Source organism: Natator depressus, chromosome 8 (genome assembly GCF_965152275.1).
Source record: "Natator depressus isolate rNatDep1 chromosome 8, rNatDep2.hap1, whole genome shotgun sequence".
Classification (NCBI taxonomy): domain Eukaryota; kingdom Metazoa; phylum Chordata; order Testudines; family Cheloniidae; genus Natator; species Natator depressus.
The window spans coordinates 18,250,006-18,268,966 of NC_134241.1; the positions used below are offsets into that span (position 1 = coordinate 18,250,006).

Genomic DNA, 18,961 nt, shown 5'->3' on the forward strand with positions numbered 1-18,961 from the left:
AAGGGTATGTGCTGTTTAGGAAAGACAGAAATAAAGGTAAAGGTGGTAGAGTAGCATTGTATATCAATGATGAGGTAGAATGTAAAGAAATAAGAAGCGATGGAATGGATAAGACAGAGTCCATCTGGGCAAAAATTACATTGGGGAAGAAAAGTACTAGAGCCTCCCCTGGGATAGTGCTTGGGGTGTGCTATAGACCTCCGGGATCTAATTTGCATATGGATAGAGCCCTCTTTAATGTTTTTAATGAAGTAAATCGCGTGATCATGGGAGACTTTAACTTCCCAGATACAGACTGGAGGACGAGTGCTAGTAATGATAATAGGGCTCAGATTTTCCTAGATGCGATAGCTGATGGATTCCTTCATCAAGTAGTTGCTGAACCGACTAGGGGGGATGCCATTTTAGATTTGTTTTTGGTGAGTAGCGAGGACCTCATAGAAGAAATGGTTGCAGGGGACAATCTTGGTTCAAGTGATCATGAGCTAATTCAGTTCAAACTGAATGGAAGGATTAACAAAAATAAATCTGCAACGAGGGTTTTTGATTTCAAAAGGGCTGACTTTCAAAAATTAAGGAAATTAGTTAGGGAAGTGGATTGGACTGAAGAATTTATGGATCTAAAGGCAGAGGAGGCCTGGGATTACTTTAAATCAAAGCTGCAGAAGCTATCGGAAGCCTGCATCCCAAGAAAGGGGAAAAAAATTCATAGGCAGGAGTTGTAGACCAAGCTGGATGAGCAAGCATCTCAGAGAGGTGATTAAGAAAAAGCAGAAAGCATACAGGGAGTGGAAGATGGGAGGGATCAGCAAGGAAAGCTACCTTATTGAGGTCAGAACATGTAGGGATAAAGTGAGAGAGGCTAAAAGTCAAGTAGAGTTGGACCTTGCAAAGGGAATTAAAACCAATAGTAAAAGGTTCTATAGCCATATAAATAAGACGAAAACAAAGAAAGAAGAAGTGGGATTGCTAAACACTGAGGATGGAGTGGAGGTCAATGATAATCTAGGCATGGCCCAATATCTAAACAAATACTTTGCCTCAGTCTTTAATAAGGCTAAAGAGGATCTTAGGGATAATGGTAGCATGACAAATGGGAATGAGGATATGGAGGTAGATATTACCATATCTGAGGTAGAAGCGAAACTCGAATGGCTTAATGGGACTAAATCGGGGGGCCCAGATAATCTTCATCCAAGGAATTGGCACATGAAATTGCAAGCCCATTAGCAAGAATTTTTAATGAATCTGTAAACTCAGGGGTTGTACCGTATGACTGGAGAATTGCTAACATAGTTCCTATGTTTAAGAAAGGGAAAAAAAAAAGTGATCTGGGTAACTACAGGCCTGTTAGTTTGACATCTGTAGTATGCAAGGTCTTGGAAAAAATTTTGAAGGAGAAAGTAGTTAAGGACATTGAGGTCAATGGTAAATGGGACAAAATACAAAATGGTTTTACAAAAGGTAGATCGTGCCAAATCAACCTGATCTCCTTCTTTGAGAAAGTAACAGATTTTTTAGACAAAGGAAACGCAGTCGATCTAATTTACCTAGATTTCAGTAAAGTGTTTGACACCGTGCCACATGGGGAAGAATTAGTTAAATTGGAAAAGATGGGGATCAATATGAAAATTGAAAGGTGGATAAGGAATTGGTTAACAGGGAGACTACAGCAGGTCCGACTGAAAGGTGAACTGTCAGACGGGAGGGAGGTTACCAGTGGAGTTCCTCAGGGATCAGTTTTGGGACCAATCTTATTTAATCTTTTTATTACTGACCTCGGCACAAAAAGTGGGAGTGTGCTAATCAAGTTTGCGGATGATACAAAGCTGGGAGGTATTGCCAATTTGGATGTCCTTGTAAACTGGAGTAATAGTAATAGGATGAAATTTAATAGTGAGAAGTGTAAGGTTATGCATTTAGGGATTAACAACAAGAATTTTAGTTATAAGCTGGGGAAGCATCAATTAGAAATAATGGAGGAGGAGAAGGACCTTGGAGTATTGGTTGATCATAGGATGACTATGAGCCGCCAATGTGATATCGCCGTGAAAAAAGCTAATGCAGTCTTGGGATGCATCAGGGGAGGTATTTCCAGTAGAGATAAGGAGGTTTTAGTACCGTTATACAAGGCACTGGTGAGACCTCACCTGGAATACTGTGTACAGTTCTGGTCTCCAGTGTTTAAGAAGGATGAATTCAAACTGGAACAGGTACAGAGAAGGGCTACTAGGATGATCCGAGGAATGGAAAACCTGTCTTATTAAAGGAGACTCAAGGAGCTGAGCTTGTTTAGCCTAACTAAAAGAAGGCTGAGGGGAGATATGATTGCTCTCTATAAATATATCAGAGGGATAAATACCAGAGAGGGATTATTTAAGCTCAGTACCAATGTGGACACAAGAACAAATGGATATAAACTGGTCATTAGGAAGTTTAGACTTGAAATTAGACAAAGGTTTCTAACCATTAGAGGAGTGAAGTTTTGGAATAGCCTTCCAAGGGAAGCGGTAGGGGCAAAAGACCTATCTGGCTTTAAGATTAGACGCGATAAATTTATGGAGGAGATGGTATGATGGGATAACATGATTTTGGCAATTAACTGATCTTTAAATATTCATGGTAAATAGGCACAATGGCCTGTGATGGGATGGGATCCTAGTTACTACAGAAAATTCTTTCCTGGGTATCTGGCTGGTGAATCTTGCCCATATGCTCCGGGTTTAGCTGATCGCCATATTTGGGGTCGAGAAGGCATTTTCCTCCAGGACAGATTGGAAGAGGTCCTGGAGGTTTCTCGCCTTCCTCTGTAGCATGGGGCACAGGTCACTTGCTGGAGGATTCTCTGCTCCTTGAAGTCTTTAAACCACGATTTGAGGACTTCAATAGCTCAGAAATAGGTGAGAGGTTTTTCGCAGGAGTGGGTGGGTGAGATTCTGTGGCCTGCATTGTGCAGGAGGTCGGACTAGATGATCATAATGGTCCCTTCTGACCATATCTATGAATCTATGTGGCCCTTGTGGTCATTTGAGTTTGACACCCCTGATACAGAGTCTGAGGCCATTAAAAGTGGAAAAGTTAAGAAGGGCGGCAAGGTGGATTTCTCCACCGTTTGCAGCTGTGAACATTTCAGGAGAGGTGGAAATGGATGGATACAAGCATGTGCATGCACGCGCACACTCTCTTTTTCTCTCTCTATGGAAATAAACTTCCCTCCTCTTCCACTGCCAGTGCAGTAGGCATTCCAGTCACCAGTTGTACTGGATGTGGCAAGGAGTTCTTCACTCAAATGACTCAGTGACCTACACACTACCCTTAGTTTCGAAGTATCCACAGTCTGATAAACTGGTTCAGTCTCTCCTGTTTTTGCCCGCCCCCGCTTCACTTCTCTCTCTTTCTCATCTGTCAACAATTTAAAGTCATACAGCAGAGAGGATGACCAGCAGCATTAAGCAATCTGACAATGGAAAGGACTTTGAGGCAATCAATCTGAATCCTACTTGAGTGGGCAAATCATATAATATAGTTATTACCCACTGAGCTTTCCGAAGGACAGTATTGAGAGTGTCCCTTGCTAAAGAGCACAGTGGGGTTTAATTGGTAGTTATGTTTAAACACAGGTCTATATTCAGCTGGGTTAGAAACAGCAAGGTTATCCAAGGGGATGGCTAAAGGTAACCACAGGATAGCATGCAAGGTGTCATCCTTGCAAGGTCTTCCCTTAATGCTCTTGCTACAATGTACAGAACCCATTATAATTAAGGCTAAGATTTAGTCATGGGTATTTTTAGTAGAAGTCATGGACGGGTCACAGGCAGTAAACAAAAATTCACTGCCCATGATCAGTCCATGACTTGTACTATATACCCCTGACTAAATCTTGGGCGCTGTGGAGGGGGGGCTCCGGTGGCACTGCGGGGGCACTGGGGCAGGGGGCAGCCCAGGGGCGTTCTGGGGTGGCCTAGGGACACCACTGGTGCAGGGGGCAGCAGTGTGCAGCCCAGGGGTGTTCAGGGGTGTGTGGCAGCGTACGGCTGAGAGGAGCAAGTAGTGGGCGGGGGGAGCCAGGGGGGTTTCGGGGCACAGTGCAAGGGGGGCAGGCCGGGGCCCCTTCTGAGCACAGGCCTGGTTCCATGGAGCCACTGGAGCCATTTTAAACCTGGCACTGGTGCAGCCCCTCCCCACTGGGTGCCCGGCCAGCTCTGCTTGCCACCGTGGAGGAGCAGGAAGATTATGGCCTACCTTCTCCCCACTCTTTTTGGAGTGGTTTGCATCTTTAGAGGCTCTACAAGGGAGCTCAGGAGACCAGCAAGATTATGAAGTTGCCTGACCCTTGTGCAGGAGTAAGAAATGGTCAGTGCACCCTAGTCCTCTTACCCACCTGCACAGAGATGTGGCCCTTGACCTGTCCAAACATGGCTAGAGGTGCAATGCATCACAAATTGCAAATCACATTGCCACCCGCAGTGATGTGCTGCTCAGAGTGAAATAGTTCTGTTCCACTGTATGCAGTAACTGTTCCCAGTACAAGCAATACGGATTTCTTCAGTGAGATTTACATTCACGGTTAAAAGAAATGGTGTTTGCTACCTATTCAACATTACCTGGGTTGGGCTTAGACAGCTCTGTGGAAAGGGAAAGGAAGGGCAAGTTCATGGAATGGCTTTAAGCAGCCATTTTTTGGCTTTAAGCAGCAATAACAGCACTTCAATTACCTCCAAGGACTGAGACTGAAACTCCTTCCAGCTGCTATTTGTGATCTTTGCCACAACCCTGCACCTGCTCAGCCAGGGTACAGCTCTGTATAAAAGGTGGACCCACAGAGTGGCATCAAATTCTGATGGAGTATCAGCTCAGAAACTATAAGCCTCAGTCTTCCTGAAAACCCAGTCCTGAAAACCCACTACTCCAGTGTGAAAACAGGTATAATTAATAAAAAAGGTAAATGAGTGATGGAGTTAGCTGGGGGTGGGCAGAGTTACTTTTGCTTCTTAGATGGAAGCTTGGCAAGGGGGTTTTCTATGTGCTGCAGAAGCAGATACGGACTGCTGAGCTCACAGAGAGGATTTCTTGGGAGCGCTTCAGCTAATTCCATGTTACAGAACAAATCTATTTTCTCTTTCACTGAGTGGTATTCCCTCTCCATCCATATTTCCTCCCAAAACACAGGGGGAAAAAAATCTATTTAAATGCTGAGCATTTCTCTGCTTTTAATACAAATGAATCCTCACTGGCATCTCCTCCATCAATTCTGTGTGGTTAAAGCAAAAATCTCAGAGGTAGTAGGAACTATTGCAAATGTAATGCCAGTTGATGGAACCTTATGGCATTAAATGGACTGAGATGCAGAGTCCAGAACAGGATAGAGATACACTTCCAAACTTCCCAAAGTTCAGTAGAGTTTGGAACTGGGACATTAGTGGACAGAGATGGGGTCAGCTGCAAAGATCATTTCCAGCTTCCAATTCCAATTCTTTATAGATGTTTGGAGGTCTGGTTTTAGTTTGGACCCCATGAGAAATGTAGTAAATGATCAGGGACTTTTTTGGTGAAGGCTTTTACCAGATCTTTATTAACTTGGATGCTTATAAAACTCAAACAAAAGATCCTCCTGGTGCAGGTCTGTGAAATCTTAAGATGAATTATTGATTAATGTAGGGCAGGTGCTTTCTTTCAACTGGGAAGAAAATGTAACCAGAAGCACAAATTACACTTCTTGTCTTAGATCAGGACAACAAGGATCTTGAATTCTATTTCTACTAACTTCCTGGGTAACCTTGGGCAAGTTACTTGACCTCTCTATGCTTTAGTTTATCCACATACTTACCTATCTCACAGTGGTATTGTGAGTCTTAATTAATACTGAAATATCCGGATAGTAGGCTTTATATAAATGTAAGGTAGTATTCTCTCCATGCACAAAGGCAACTACAAGCTACCTTGCATGGAAAGAGGTAGTGGCTTAACAGAGCTTTGACTACAAAGAGCAAATATGCTGTAAAAATAGAAACACATATGTTAAAGCTGACCCTAGGCAGTGTGTTGCACCCAAATACTTATAAAAAGGTTAATAGATATGACTGGATGTACACTGATATGGTCTGCATTTTGATTACACACGGGCAGTTATTAAATATCTCCTTTAGAGAATTCATCTCCAAAAGCCAATGTTGCTTTTTCATTTTGAACTTTGATGAACTGTCTCAATTCCGACTCTCACATCTGCTGAGCTGCAATTGACTGAAGGCCAATGCTTCTGAAGGAGAGAGGAAAATCAATATGAAATGTCAAGGGAGAGGTCAAATTGAACTGGTTTTCGCAGTTGGCTTGTATATGCGCTGAGGACTAAAAGGACATTTCAGCAACTGAACAAAGGGAGATACCAAATGCTGAAAAGTCTACTGCTGAAAAGTCAAGAAACTGAATTTTGTTTGCTTCTTAATTGTATTAGGAATCTCAGGTGGGAGCTGATGCCACAGGATAGTGAGACAGTGCAAAGAAACAGTGGAATTTAGGGAAACTGCTGTTCAAAAACTTAAGCCCTCCATATAGAAATATACAGTTTTCCTCCCAATCTACTTTTTTATAACCTAACAATATGTTGTAGATATGCAGCTATAATCATGCTCTATGAAGATCAAAAGCATTAGTTTGTACTTCATTTCTCATCACCTCAGTGAGGTTAGATCCTGAAATATGTGGAGAAAGTACTGTCTGGATCTAGTTTATTAGGGTTAGGACTCAATGGCACCACGTCTGTGCGATTTGTTCTTGCAATATTCTCACATCTTGGATGCTAGAAATCTCCTGAGATGCTTGTAAGATATGGAACTGGAAAACAGGCCCCCTCAGAACCAAAACTACAGAGTCAGCTGATTCAGATCTAGATTTTCAAAGAGGTTTGAATTCCAACTTATGGCCTGTCTCCAATAACAGTTTTATTGTTGCTTATTAGTCTATGAAAGGACACGTGAGCTTCTCAGGTCACTAAGAATTACAGTACAATATTAACCTGCTTTACATTGTCTTCCAACAACAATAAACCACAACACACTTGTTTTTAGATTCAAATAACCCTTTAAAAGTGTTGCATCCACAGGTGTTAGAATAGCCTTTGGGATCTGTGAATTCAAAAATATGTAAATCCACGGTGCTCTAAAAGGTGATGAATTCTAATCACCAGCAACTGGGTAGGATATTGGCAGATATGACTTGAGCAATAGAAGGCACAAATATCCTTGCATATTAAATCTACTGAAAGAAGATACATGCACTTACAACTTCCAGTCTAGTCCTTTTGGGGATGCTAGGAGAAGATGCTCATCCTTTGAAATATCTCTAAACTCATTAATAAAAGAGATGCCACAATGTATCGGCGTTATGGGTCTATAGTATATCATATGGGTCTATAATATATGTTTGGAGCGGTGTGAACACTGCAAAAATGTATTTTCAAAAATTCTTGTGGATAAAACACACTCATCTGCTTCGCTAGCGTTCATGACCCCTTATTTCCATAGCCACAAACATCCCAGTCATCAAGTTTTTAATTGTGGAATTATTGGTGGGAAGTGAATACTAGCCAGATATATATTTTGAGTGTCCTTCCACGAGAAATACTCCCCTGGCCATTTTGAAAAGCTCCTATTGTTTGCACAATAGCAATATCGATAGATTATAAATGTTTGCAGAGAATAAAATGTATGGCATCTAATCCAGGAAGAAAAACATCATGGGAGTCAGGTGACCAATCATAAAGCATGAATAACCAGCCCTGAATTTATTGTGCTAACTCTTCTCTTAAATGTAGCTTGTAAACTCCTTTAGGCAGGGACTGTATTTGTTATACGTTTGTACAGTAGGGCCCTGTCTCCTAAGACACTACCACAAGACAAATAACAATAACAATGTGTGTACCGATTCATTTGTAAAAAAATGATTCACTCACACGAACTATTCATTGAACAATACTGAATTACGAACAAACTCCTAACCATTTCATAGACTTTAAGGCCAGAAGGGACCATCATGACCACCTAGTCGGACCTCTTGCACATCACAGTCACAACTTATTTGTAAATAAACAATGAACAGAGAACCAGCATCAATTAGCTGGATACATTATTAGCAATTAATAATTCCACGAGCTCTGCTGAGGTGAAATGTGGCACCTGAAATCTGAGATTAGAGAAAAAGATGCGATATAAGAACATAAGAATGCCATACTGGGTCAGACCAAAGGTCCATCTAGACCAGTATCCAGTCTTCTGACAGTGGCCAGTGCCAGGTGCTTCAGAGGAATGAATGGAACAAGAAATCATCAAGTGATCCATTCCCTGTCACTCATTCCCAGCAAACAGAGGCTAGGGACACCATCCCTGCCCATCCTGGCTAATAGTCATTGATGCACCTATCCTCCATGAATGTATCTAGTTCTTTTTTGAACCCTGTTATAGTCTTGGCCTTCAAAACATCCTCTGGCAAAGAGTTCAACAGGTTGACTGTGTGTTGTGTGAAGAAATACTTCCTTTTGTTTGTTTGTATAAACTCTCACGTTCCAGGGCATAACCAACCATTAACTTGTGGGGGGTTAGGAACAAATTTCCCATGTGATCTGCTTATTCCAAATTGTCCACTCCAGGGTTTGTTTTTCTTGTTGTTGTTTTGCACCTTCTTCTGTGACAGCACACTGGCCTCATTGGACAAGAGATCTGAACTAGAGGAGGATGAGTAACAGATTTTTGGTTAATTGGCAATTTCAAAAAGTCTAAAAAAATTCATTTGGGGTTGGACGAACATTTTGTTTTGATAAAATCAAAATGTTTTGTTTGGATTCTGACCATTTTTAAATGCCACTGAATTTTTAGAAACAAAATATTTTAGAAACAAAAAGTAATTTCAAATTGAAAAAAAAAAAAGGAAACATTTTGATTTTTTTGGTACTTTTCCCAAAAAGAAAAATTCAGTGAAACTGATATGAATTAACAAAATGTTTCACTGTTGCCACATCTGCATTTTGTGCTGGAAAAAGATTTGGTCAAAAATTTTTTTGTCCAGCTCTCATCTGAACCAGTATAGCAATTTCTATGTTCCCAGATATGTGGGATTGATAAACATTGCACCCTAGGGGGTCTCAATGCAATAAATCTGATGCTGTACTGTCAAAGCAGCACAAATAATTTTTTACATCCTACCACCTGTTCCCTCACTACTCCCAAAGTCTGCAGCACTGGGTTCCAGCGAGGGGGCCTTCTTGCTTGCAGAGCTGCTAAAGATATGTATGATGCTGGAGCAAGATAGTGCAGGCCTGGAGAAAGATGTGGATTTTGTTCCCTCTGGTTTAGACATTCATTTCATATCAACCACAGCAAAAACCAAGACATGGGGGAAGGGAAGGGACGAGTAAATGACCTCACCACATCTCTACGAAGGCCAGAAAGACCCAATGAAATGATCACTCTTGACTTTATCCTATGAAAAGCAGTTTTGGGAAATACCACAGTGGAAAGTGATGTGACCTGAAGCCTGTGTGTGAACACGCAGACTGGAATCTGAATTTTCAAATGGCACCTAGTTTTATAGCAAGCTGAATCAGACCCCTCAGATGCAAACACTCCAGAACTTTGGGGAGTGTGAAGGTTGGACGTCAGACTGAATTTTGAGCCTAATTTTAAGCAAAACCATCCCATTCGCATTTAACCGCATTTTTTATTTCTTTAATTGGGTTTTTGGGGGCTTTTTTAGCTAGCATTTAGTGACCTGGTGCCACTGAGCCCTAGGTCTGGTAGAAATGAGATCCTACAATCAGAGTTCTCCTTCCTTTATTTACTCTCTCTCCCCTTCCATCACAAAACACCCCTATGCCACAATTCTGGTGAAGTGCTGGAAGTACTCACATTTGGAGTGTCGGTCACAAAGGGCAGATGCCCGCATGTCACATAGCCTTATTGTCCCTTTGCTGCTACTGTACACAAAGGTGTTGCAGTGGTGTGGATGGAATTCTGCCGCAGTGATCACCTCCGTTAGCTCCTCCATGTTGGCTGGCTTTATATCTACGATATCTGAAACAGGCAAGTCAAGGAAAAACAAACAGCAGGAGCCAGTGCTGTCAACATGCAGCCCCGGTGGTTATTAATAATTCTGGCTTTCTTTATTATGCATCGTTTAACTGGGGCACTTTGTTTTTGACAGCGAGTATGAAGACAGGGTTCAAATCTCTGCTGTTTTAATCCTGAGTGATAAAGTTCTGCACCAGGAACTCTCAGCAAAGCCTTGTATGCTAGCTCTAGAAGGGATTTTCTGTTCTCTTTCTCTATATTTCTGAATGGCTGTGGTTCCATGTTAGATTATATGTAAATAAGCAGCTCTTGGGCGCTATGCTAATATACACTTCATCATCTGAGGATCGCAATGGCATCATTATCCATTTTACAGATGGGAAAACTGAGGTTCAGAGAAGTGAAGTGACTTGCATAAGGCCTCACAGTGAATGACAGGTCTACAGTAATCTGTCTACAGCAGTGGTTCTCAACCAGGGGTACGCGTACCCCTGGGTGTTCACAGAGGTTTTCCAGGGAGTACATCAACTCATCTAGATATTTGCCTTTTTACAACAGGCTACATAAAAAGCACTAGTGAAGTCAGTAACAAGAAAAAATTCCATACAGACAATGACTTGTTTATACTGCTCTATATACTATACACTGAATTGTAAGTACAATATTTGAATTCCAATTGATTTATTTTATAATTATATGGTAAAAATGAGAAAAGCAATTTTTCAGTAATAGTGTGCTGTGACACTTTTGTATTTTTATGTCTAATTTTGTAAGCAAGTAGTTTTTAAACGAGGTGAAACTTGGGGGGAACTCAAGAAAAATCAGAGTCCTGAAAGGGGTACAGTAATCTGGAAAGGCTGAGAGCCACTAGTCCGCAGTATTGATCTAACCAATAAAATATACTCCCTCTCTCTAAGCAGATTCAGCCAGGCAAGTAGTATCTTGGCTGCTTTGATCACTACAATAACTTCCTTATTTCTTTACCACTTGGCAAATATTTTCTTTTAGCATGTGTTTGTTCTGTGCTGTATTGTACCACATATTGTACCTGCTCATGGCCTTAGAATTTAAGCTGTTTAGGGCCAGGACAATATTTGCCCAGAACATTTTAGCACTATGTACCCTTGATGTTGAGTATAAATTACATAATAAGGGATCAAGAATACCAGTCCATACATTCCCACTCCTCTTACACATATTCAGAATGCAGTGAGATACTGCTTCCCAAAAGCACTGCTCACAAGAGATACATGCTGCTACTGGAAATAAAACAGATGAAGAACTAAGGCTGAATTTTCAAAACAGCCTTAAGGAGTTAGATGCCCAAATCCTTTTGCATTCAATGCGAGTTAGGCATCTCACTCCCTTATACTCCTTTAAAAAGCTCAGCCTATATTTGCTATCTTTAGTGTGAATCTGTCTTTGACGGACATTGCTTTTCACGTCTCACCATTTGAATGAGGTCAATGTGAACACGCAGACTGAAAGAAACTAATGAACTAAAGAGAAATCTGTCTTTTGTTACTTTATCTATTTATCTAGAGACTGTAGCTGCTTGTAACACACACTGTAGTGCCCTCTTTGTTCAAAAAAACTGCAAGACTCGACTCTGGCAAATTTGTCATGGGGCAGAATAAACAGCTCTTATTACAGTTGCTGGGAAAAAAAATAACCCCATGTGATGTAACAATGCAAGAAAAACAAAAGATGATGAACAGAAAACGATTGCTCTTACAGGAAGATTTTTCATTTTAAGAAGGTTCTGCAAGTTTAGACTCAGTAAAATCCTGGACTAAAATTAAATCATCCTGACATTCAAGTTGAGCTTGAAATATCTGTAGTCAGACACACCAGATGGAGGGAGTCAGAAAGGAACCACGTCAATCACAAAGAGCCTCCTAGTGGTACAGATGAGCCTTTGATGATTGTCTCTATCAATCCGGGCCTGACACTGACTTAGTGGTCACTGGTGGCAAGCGGCTTTAGATTTCACAGTCCAATCAAAATACCCAGCATGGGACAATTTACTGACTGTGCGGGGTGCGGGGGGGGGGGGTAGAGGGGGAGGGAAGAGGGGGATTGCACCATTACTTTCATCACCCCATGGAAAGCAAATTAAGGTCCTGCTGTTAACAGCAATTTCCAGAGAGGGGGGGAAAAAATCAGATGTGAACTGCACAGGCCTGTGGGGATAGCTTCAAAACCTGACTGCAAGAAAAGTCCTTTCCTCAGTGCAGCATGGTGGGTGGGAGGGTTTAAAGAGAGGACATTTTTCCCTTTGGGGAAAAAAATGGGTGAATGTAGTGCTCCGAGACAGGAAGGGCCAATAGCACTGGCTATAACCAGGTATATATCAGTCAGGTACTCTGCCATCCATCCTCAGCTCTGCCAATGCACTTCAGTACTAATCTGTAAATGTTCTGCTATTAGACACTTTTGGAATAAAGGATGGTCTTGAGGTTAAAGTACAAACTAGGAACCAAGAGGGATCTCAGCTCAGCTGTAGATTTCCTATGTTACTATTATTTGCGTTTCAGTAGAATAGGGATGTCACCTTCTCTCTCTGTCTCAGTCTCCTCCCCTGTGAAATCAGAATATTTTGCTCTTTGTCAACTACTTTTCATGTACAAAGTGCTTTATATGAAGGCAAATATTAGTATTTTCACTGTACAGATGGGGCAGCTGAGGCAGAGACCGGCAAACTGACTTGCATATGGTCATGCTGCAGTTCAGTGACAGAACTGGAACTATAACACCAGCCAGTGCCCTATACCCTGGATTGCACAAGGGGATTGTAATACTTAGTGTCCTCACCGACTGCAGTGAGGTTAGATTTCTTAACGTTTGTGAAGCACCACGATAGTCCAAGATGAAAACTGATCTAGAAATACATGGTATCATATTTCTGAACCCTTTTGCAGCTTTGCCAACATCCTTCAGTTCTGATCTCCAACAACCCTTGCTATTACAGCCCTGGTCCCTGCTAAGCAGTGCCTTCGAACCATGTCAAATTGCACAATGGCTTTGTGATGTGCACAAAATCAGAACTGGAATGAGACACCCCCCCCCCCCAAAAAAAAAAACCACAAACCCCAAACCTCATTTTCACTTATGATTTAAGTAGGATTTGAGCTTAGGTCTCTAGTGGTGAAAAGCTAGCATGTTAATCCTGTGCATGCTGTTATCTCCAGGGATTTTTAGGCCTTATTAAACGGCACTATACTTCGTGGAACAATATATGGTGCATCACTAAGTCTGCTTTTTTAAACTAACTAAACAATTTCTCTGTTTTTTTAAGAATATACACCAACTGAGTTTTGAGACTGGCAGTTGTTGGAGCAGCTCCAAAAACAATTGTTATTAAGAGGCCAGCAATGCTAAAAACCAATTTAAAATGCGGAGGGCCCAATTGAAGTCAATGGGGTTGTGTTAGTAACTGAGAGAAGAGTTTGGCTCTGGAAATCCGCTGGCAAATTAAACTTTGCAGAGTAGTGTAATGGAATAAGGGGCCTAGCACACCCAAAGATCTCAGATTGCTCCAGATCAAATGGAAAACCCAATATTGGGTTGCCAGAATGCATCACAGGGTTTGGGGTGGAGGGTCTGGTTGGGTTGAGCTTCTTCCTCGGGGCGTTCCAACCTGGTGTACATGACGGTCTCCTGCAGGAGAGGCATTGCGTCTGGGGGTGTCTCTAGGTTGTAACAGGCCAACAAAGTTTACAAATGGGTCCTGATCCCAGGAAGGTTGAGAACCACTGCTCTAGGGGGCTAACTTTAGACAAGTAAAAAGCTAACCCCTATATACAAGATAAAAAGAAAAGCAGTTAAAAAGCCAGTTCCAAGACTGAGCAGATTCCATGTCAGTAACGCATGATTTTGAACTGAGGTAAAAAGGAGACATCAATAGCACTCCATAATCTACTAGTCACCCATTGACATTCTTTTCTCACAATAATGGCTGTTTGATTAAACGGAAATTGTAGCAAAAAATCTGTTTTCATCTAAATTTGGGGGGAGAGGGAGGTAGAAAAACTGAAATCTGGAAATTTTTGTTTTCCAGTGAAAACCTGACATTTTTATTGAGGTTTTTACACAGGGGAAAATAATAATTTACCAATCAACCTTACAATTTACTAAATTATCATCTTTTTCTTTCCTTAGAAGTAAAACCCCAAAAACATCTTTATTCACCCAATCCTAAAGTGCTGCTGGTTTGTCTCATCTCACCACATGACTCTTACCATAACCTGTAAGATTATTCCCACCACACTAGTTCCTCTGCATAGTGGGAATTTTTATGCAATGTTTTGATGCATTATTCTCGTCTCTCTTGAAACCTCTGCATAATTTTCCCAGATGGTAATAGAAGTCTTGTTCCAACGGCAACGGCTTTATCTCCATTTCTTCCTCAGAGTGGATGACCACAGCTAAGCAGGCTATCCTCAGTGTGGGAGACCTAAGTTTCTGAGGAGTCTTTTGCTTTGGCCAGTGCCTCTCAAGGAGGCCTTGTACATGATGTGCTTTGGGCTTGGAGAGGTGGCCATGAGTATCACTTACTAGGTCCAATGGAGATGTGCTCAATGGCTTGTGAAGCCATGAAAGAACCCACCTGCCTGCCCTAAAGGCCCAAGAAGGAGGAAGGATATTCAAGGAAAATTCTATTCATTTTCCAGAGCTCAAGTATCAGGCATGCCCAGGATATATAGAGCCCACAGCGTCATTTTTACGGAGCCACTTTCTTGACTACCAGTGCCCTTCAAAGATAGGTTTCAAAAGATAACACAGATCTGTGCGCTAAAGGCCATATGAAACTAGAGGATGGAGCATTCACCAGGGAAAAAAACCATTGTGGAATGAATAAATGTGGGATCCTTAAGACTATCTTACCAGCTTTCAATTAGGGTTCAAGAATGGGAAGGGAAAACGACAGGCATGCTCAGATATCTAAGCATCACCAAAACCAAACAATAAAATGAAAAAATCCAACTGCAGAAATTTCTACTTTTTTCCTAAACAAAGAATCATTGTAACTGCTTTTCTCTGCCCTTCTAGACGTGTCCGCTCCATGACTAAGCACTACCCCTGGAGCTGACTTCAGAAATAAGGATGTGTGGCATCCAAAGCACCGATCAGGAAGAATTCTAGGAAGCCACTTTCAGAGGATGTGTCATATGCTGCCATGTGGTACTAATGACTCACTGACATCTCAGAAGGACTGCTTCATTTATGAAATACCAGTTCAGCACAGATCAGTGAATGCAATCCCCCCTGGCAGAATGCACTGGAATTCAGCACAGGAAAACAAGTCTCCTGCTACAGTCCTGCCAGTAAATTTCCCAGGGAACTTTTTCTGGATGGATCAGAGACCTGTGGATAGTTCAGAGAATGAACACATCAACTGCAACAAGAAAGATGGGATAATGGTAGAGAAGAGAGCAAGGCATCCACGCTGCCAATCAATCAATCACCTGCATTATCCAAATTTATTTGGATCTCCACAGCTGTAAACAGAAGCAATGATCTCTGGATATGACAACAGTCCATTATCCAAAGGACTAACCTTCCCCTTGCTGGTCTGAACTGCTGCTTCTATGATGGAGCCATAACCCTATAGACTGTGATCCGGTCAGACTTACTAAGCTAAGCAGAATGCCAAGGAGAACTCGGATGGCTACAAGAATTATTAGTGGGGATACATCAAGGGGCATTCTTTTCTCTTGGTCAGGACTGTACCAATGCCCAAGCATGGTACTAAGGAGCAATTTGCTGCTGGAGATACCTTGTTTGAATAAGATGCATCACTGAGGTCCTGGTGAGTTGTATCAATTAAAATTCTCATGGCACTTTAGGAACAGTAGAGTATCAGCATTGGCATCTTGGCTAAATTTGACTGAGACAACTACATTCTGTCCATCTGAATTCTCTGTAGTTTCAACTGAATATGGCACTTGGCACTTTCTGTTCTAAACCATAATATACAGTTGCTGCACACAGGTCAAACACAAGCACTTTCCACCTCAGAGTGGCTGAATTTCAGTGATTGCCAAAATGATCCCCAGCTGGTAAAGTTTGCTGTGTGCTTTGGGGATTTCTCAGTGGAAAGCACTATATAAAAGTATCAGTGATTATCACCATCCCTGTTATTATTTCTGATGTGACTGCTATAGGGGTGACTGGCACGGTCTCATTTGTATGTCTGCAACTGGCAACCTGTCACACACTACAGTTTATAATGAAAACTACACTATTAATATTTCCTCTCCTTATTTCCCCCAAGGCATCGGTCTTCTAAATCACCTCAGGAAACTCCCCTCCCCCACTTACACCCTGCAGGCAAAATTCAACATATCACCCAAACTGGAAAGCAGCAGCTGTAATGATGCCCAGCTGAGCTGTGTTCAAACTTATGGCTCTTGGAATCAGACAAAACAGTGTAGTGGTTTAAAATTGGAGAGGAGAGATTGAGACCTTCTCAGTGCCAGCATTCTAGCTGCTATGGAAACATTTTGCATCCCCAGCAAGAGCAACAGAAATAAAAAGAAAAAGGAGGTCTTGGCACTTACATTTACATACTGTCCAGACTGACACACACAAACTGTAACTAACACAGCACCAATAATAGTTGGTATTTAGGTACACCTTTTATCTGAAGATCTCAGAGCACTTTACAGACACTGAAGACCAACAATGGCCTCCAGACACTTAGGGCAGGGCTACACTTAAAAGCTGCAGTGGCACAGCTGTAGTGCTTCACTGAAGATGGTACTACACCCCCGGGTGAGCTTCTCCCATCAGCGTAGTTAATCCACCTCTGCAAGAGGCAGTGGCTAAGTTGACAGGAGAAGCCCTCCCATCCCCACAGCACTATCTACACCAGATGTTAGGTCAGTATAACTGTTTCACTCAGGGGTGTGCATTTTTCACACCTCGGAGCGACATAGTTATACTAACATAAGTTTGTAGTGTAGACCTGACCTGAGTAAACTCTGCACCCACACCACATGTGGGACCAGATGGATGTAACAAACTGCATTACCTTCTCTTACCACTAGAACTGATGCATACTAGCACAGGGCACCGAGTGAGAGAAGCCGGCACGACTGCTTTCCTGCCGGTAGACAAAGCTGTCAACACCCTCTGAGCAGTGGGAGTGGTTCAGGGTTCTCTGCTTGTTGTCCTCCTCTGGATCCCTTGCTTTGACCCTGTGACCTGGACCCCCGTCCTTGCTTTTCATTTGTTTTCCCTTTTGATCTGATGATGCCTGGGTTGTGGCTCCTACCTCACCTGATGGGAGGGCCTTTCATTGCTTTGGAGAGCTCCACACCATCATCCTAGTTATTAGATAGGCCACCCCTTTCTACTCTGGGGCTCTCTGCTCAGTGTTCAGTATTTTTGTCCCCCCACTCCCAGCCTTACCCCTTTGTTTACTTTCTCCCCTGTAATTGTCCTCTGTATCTCTGTGGCCCCTTTCCTCTCCCCATAAGAGAAATGCCATTGTACTTTCAGGGTCCCGTGCAGAGGTCAAGTAGGTTCACCCTTTTCACCAGTACTAAATTCACTTCAGAAAAAAAGACAGCAGCTGCTTTCATGTCACGTCTAAGCCAGAGAACCAGACTGACTCTATGCTAGTGTGCAATACAGACAAACCTTAGATGTACATATTGTATAGGACCAAGCCCTGAGATCATCACTCAGTTTATACATGGATAGCACTCCCACAGAAGCAAGGAGCAAGGCTACCTTTGGAATTCTCTCTCCGTGGAGGAGTCTCAGAATACAAGTCTAGCAACATTTGTGGTACACATTGCAGGATATGGTGTATTCCATTTAGCTGTTCATTAACAGTTTGTTGTGTTCCTGCTTTACACTTTAATCTCTGTATGAAAAAACCTACTGACATAGGGTAACTGAATGGGATAATCTGCAATAATGAAAACAGAATTAAAATAATAATAATTATTATTAACATCCTGTTGTAAAGGAAATCAGAATGGGCTAAATTCTGAAGACCTCGCTCAGTTCTTATTCAGACCTTCCTTAGGCAAAACTTCCATGGGCTTCATTGGGAATTTTGCCTGAATAAGGAATGAATAAAACCTGCATAAGGACCTCAGCATCTGACTGACTGTGTATACACAATCATGCACAAATAACAAGATATTTGTCTAATGGTTAAAGAAGAGAAAATCTAATTCAAATATAAGAAGGATTTATAGACAATGAAAAAGAAACCCTCCAAAAGATGTAAACTCAAGGTTCAGATGAGCTCATTCTTCTCAAGTCTGGGTTCTACAAGACCATCTCCTGATTGGACAATAACTCCAGCCAGATTTATGAATCAAAGGATACTAAAACTTTGATTGGTTATTTCAAAGTTCCATAAGTTTATCCTCAGGTCATCGGCTGACATGTAGGTTTCATAGTCACTGTTTACAGATATGGAGTTGATGTGATATGTGTGCGCATTGGCAAATACTCTTCGGGGAGTGGCCTCCACCATTAGATCCATGGGCCTTAGTACAGGGACCTGGCAAGAGAAGGAACAAAGGCAAGGCATTAGAAGAACAAAATAGTTTCAGCATTAAAAGCGATCTCATTGCAACTTCCAGATCAGTAGATTCGGCTAATATTCAAACAATCTCACCTACAGCTGAGTTAATCCAGGGCACCATACATTTATGGGGAGACCGGATTGTTCAGTGACATGAATTAGTTTTTGCCTCTAGAATTTAATCTGATCTAGATCAGGGCTGTCTGATAGTGCCCATCTGATGGTTGGTTGGTGTTTTGTATGAAACACGTTGGTGGTCTCAGCCCAGTTCTTAGTGGACAATTGTGTGCATCACATAAACCACCATTTCAACTGGCACTAACTGGCACTCTTGTGTTATCTTTAGTCCCCA

General features: G+C 41.9%; 1 protein-coding gene across 3 annotated transcripts in view; it reads right to left on the bottom strand.

Annotated features, from left to right (window-relative positions):
• PPP2R2B (protein phosphatase 2 regulatory subunit Bbeta) overlaps positions 1-18,961 on the bottom strand; it is a 261,499-nt gene that overhangs the window by 15,207 nt on the left and 227,331 nt on the right. For all 3 annotated transcript variants that reach the window (XM_074960535.1, XM_074960536.1, XM_074960538.1), the window contains 2 exons: positions 18,408-18,585; positions 9,897-10,061 (listed from right to left, as the gene is read on the bottom strand). In XM_074960535.1, coding sequence (XP_074816636.1) covers positions 9,897-10,061; positions 18,408-18,585 — 343 coding nt within the window. The remainder of the gene's footprint in view (positions 1-9,896; positions 10,062-18,407; positions 18,586-18,961) is intronic.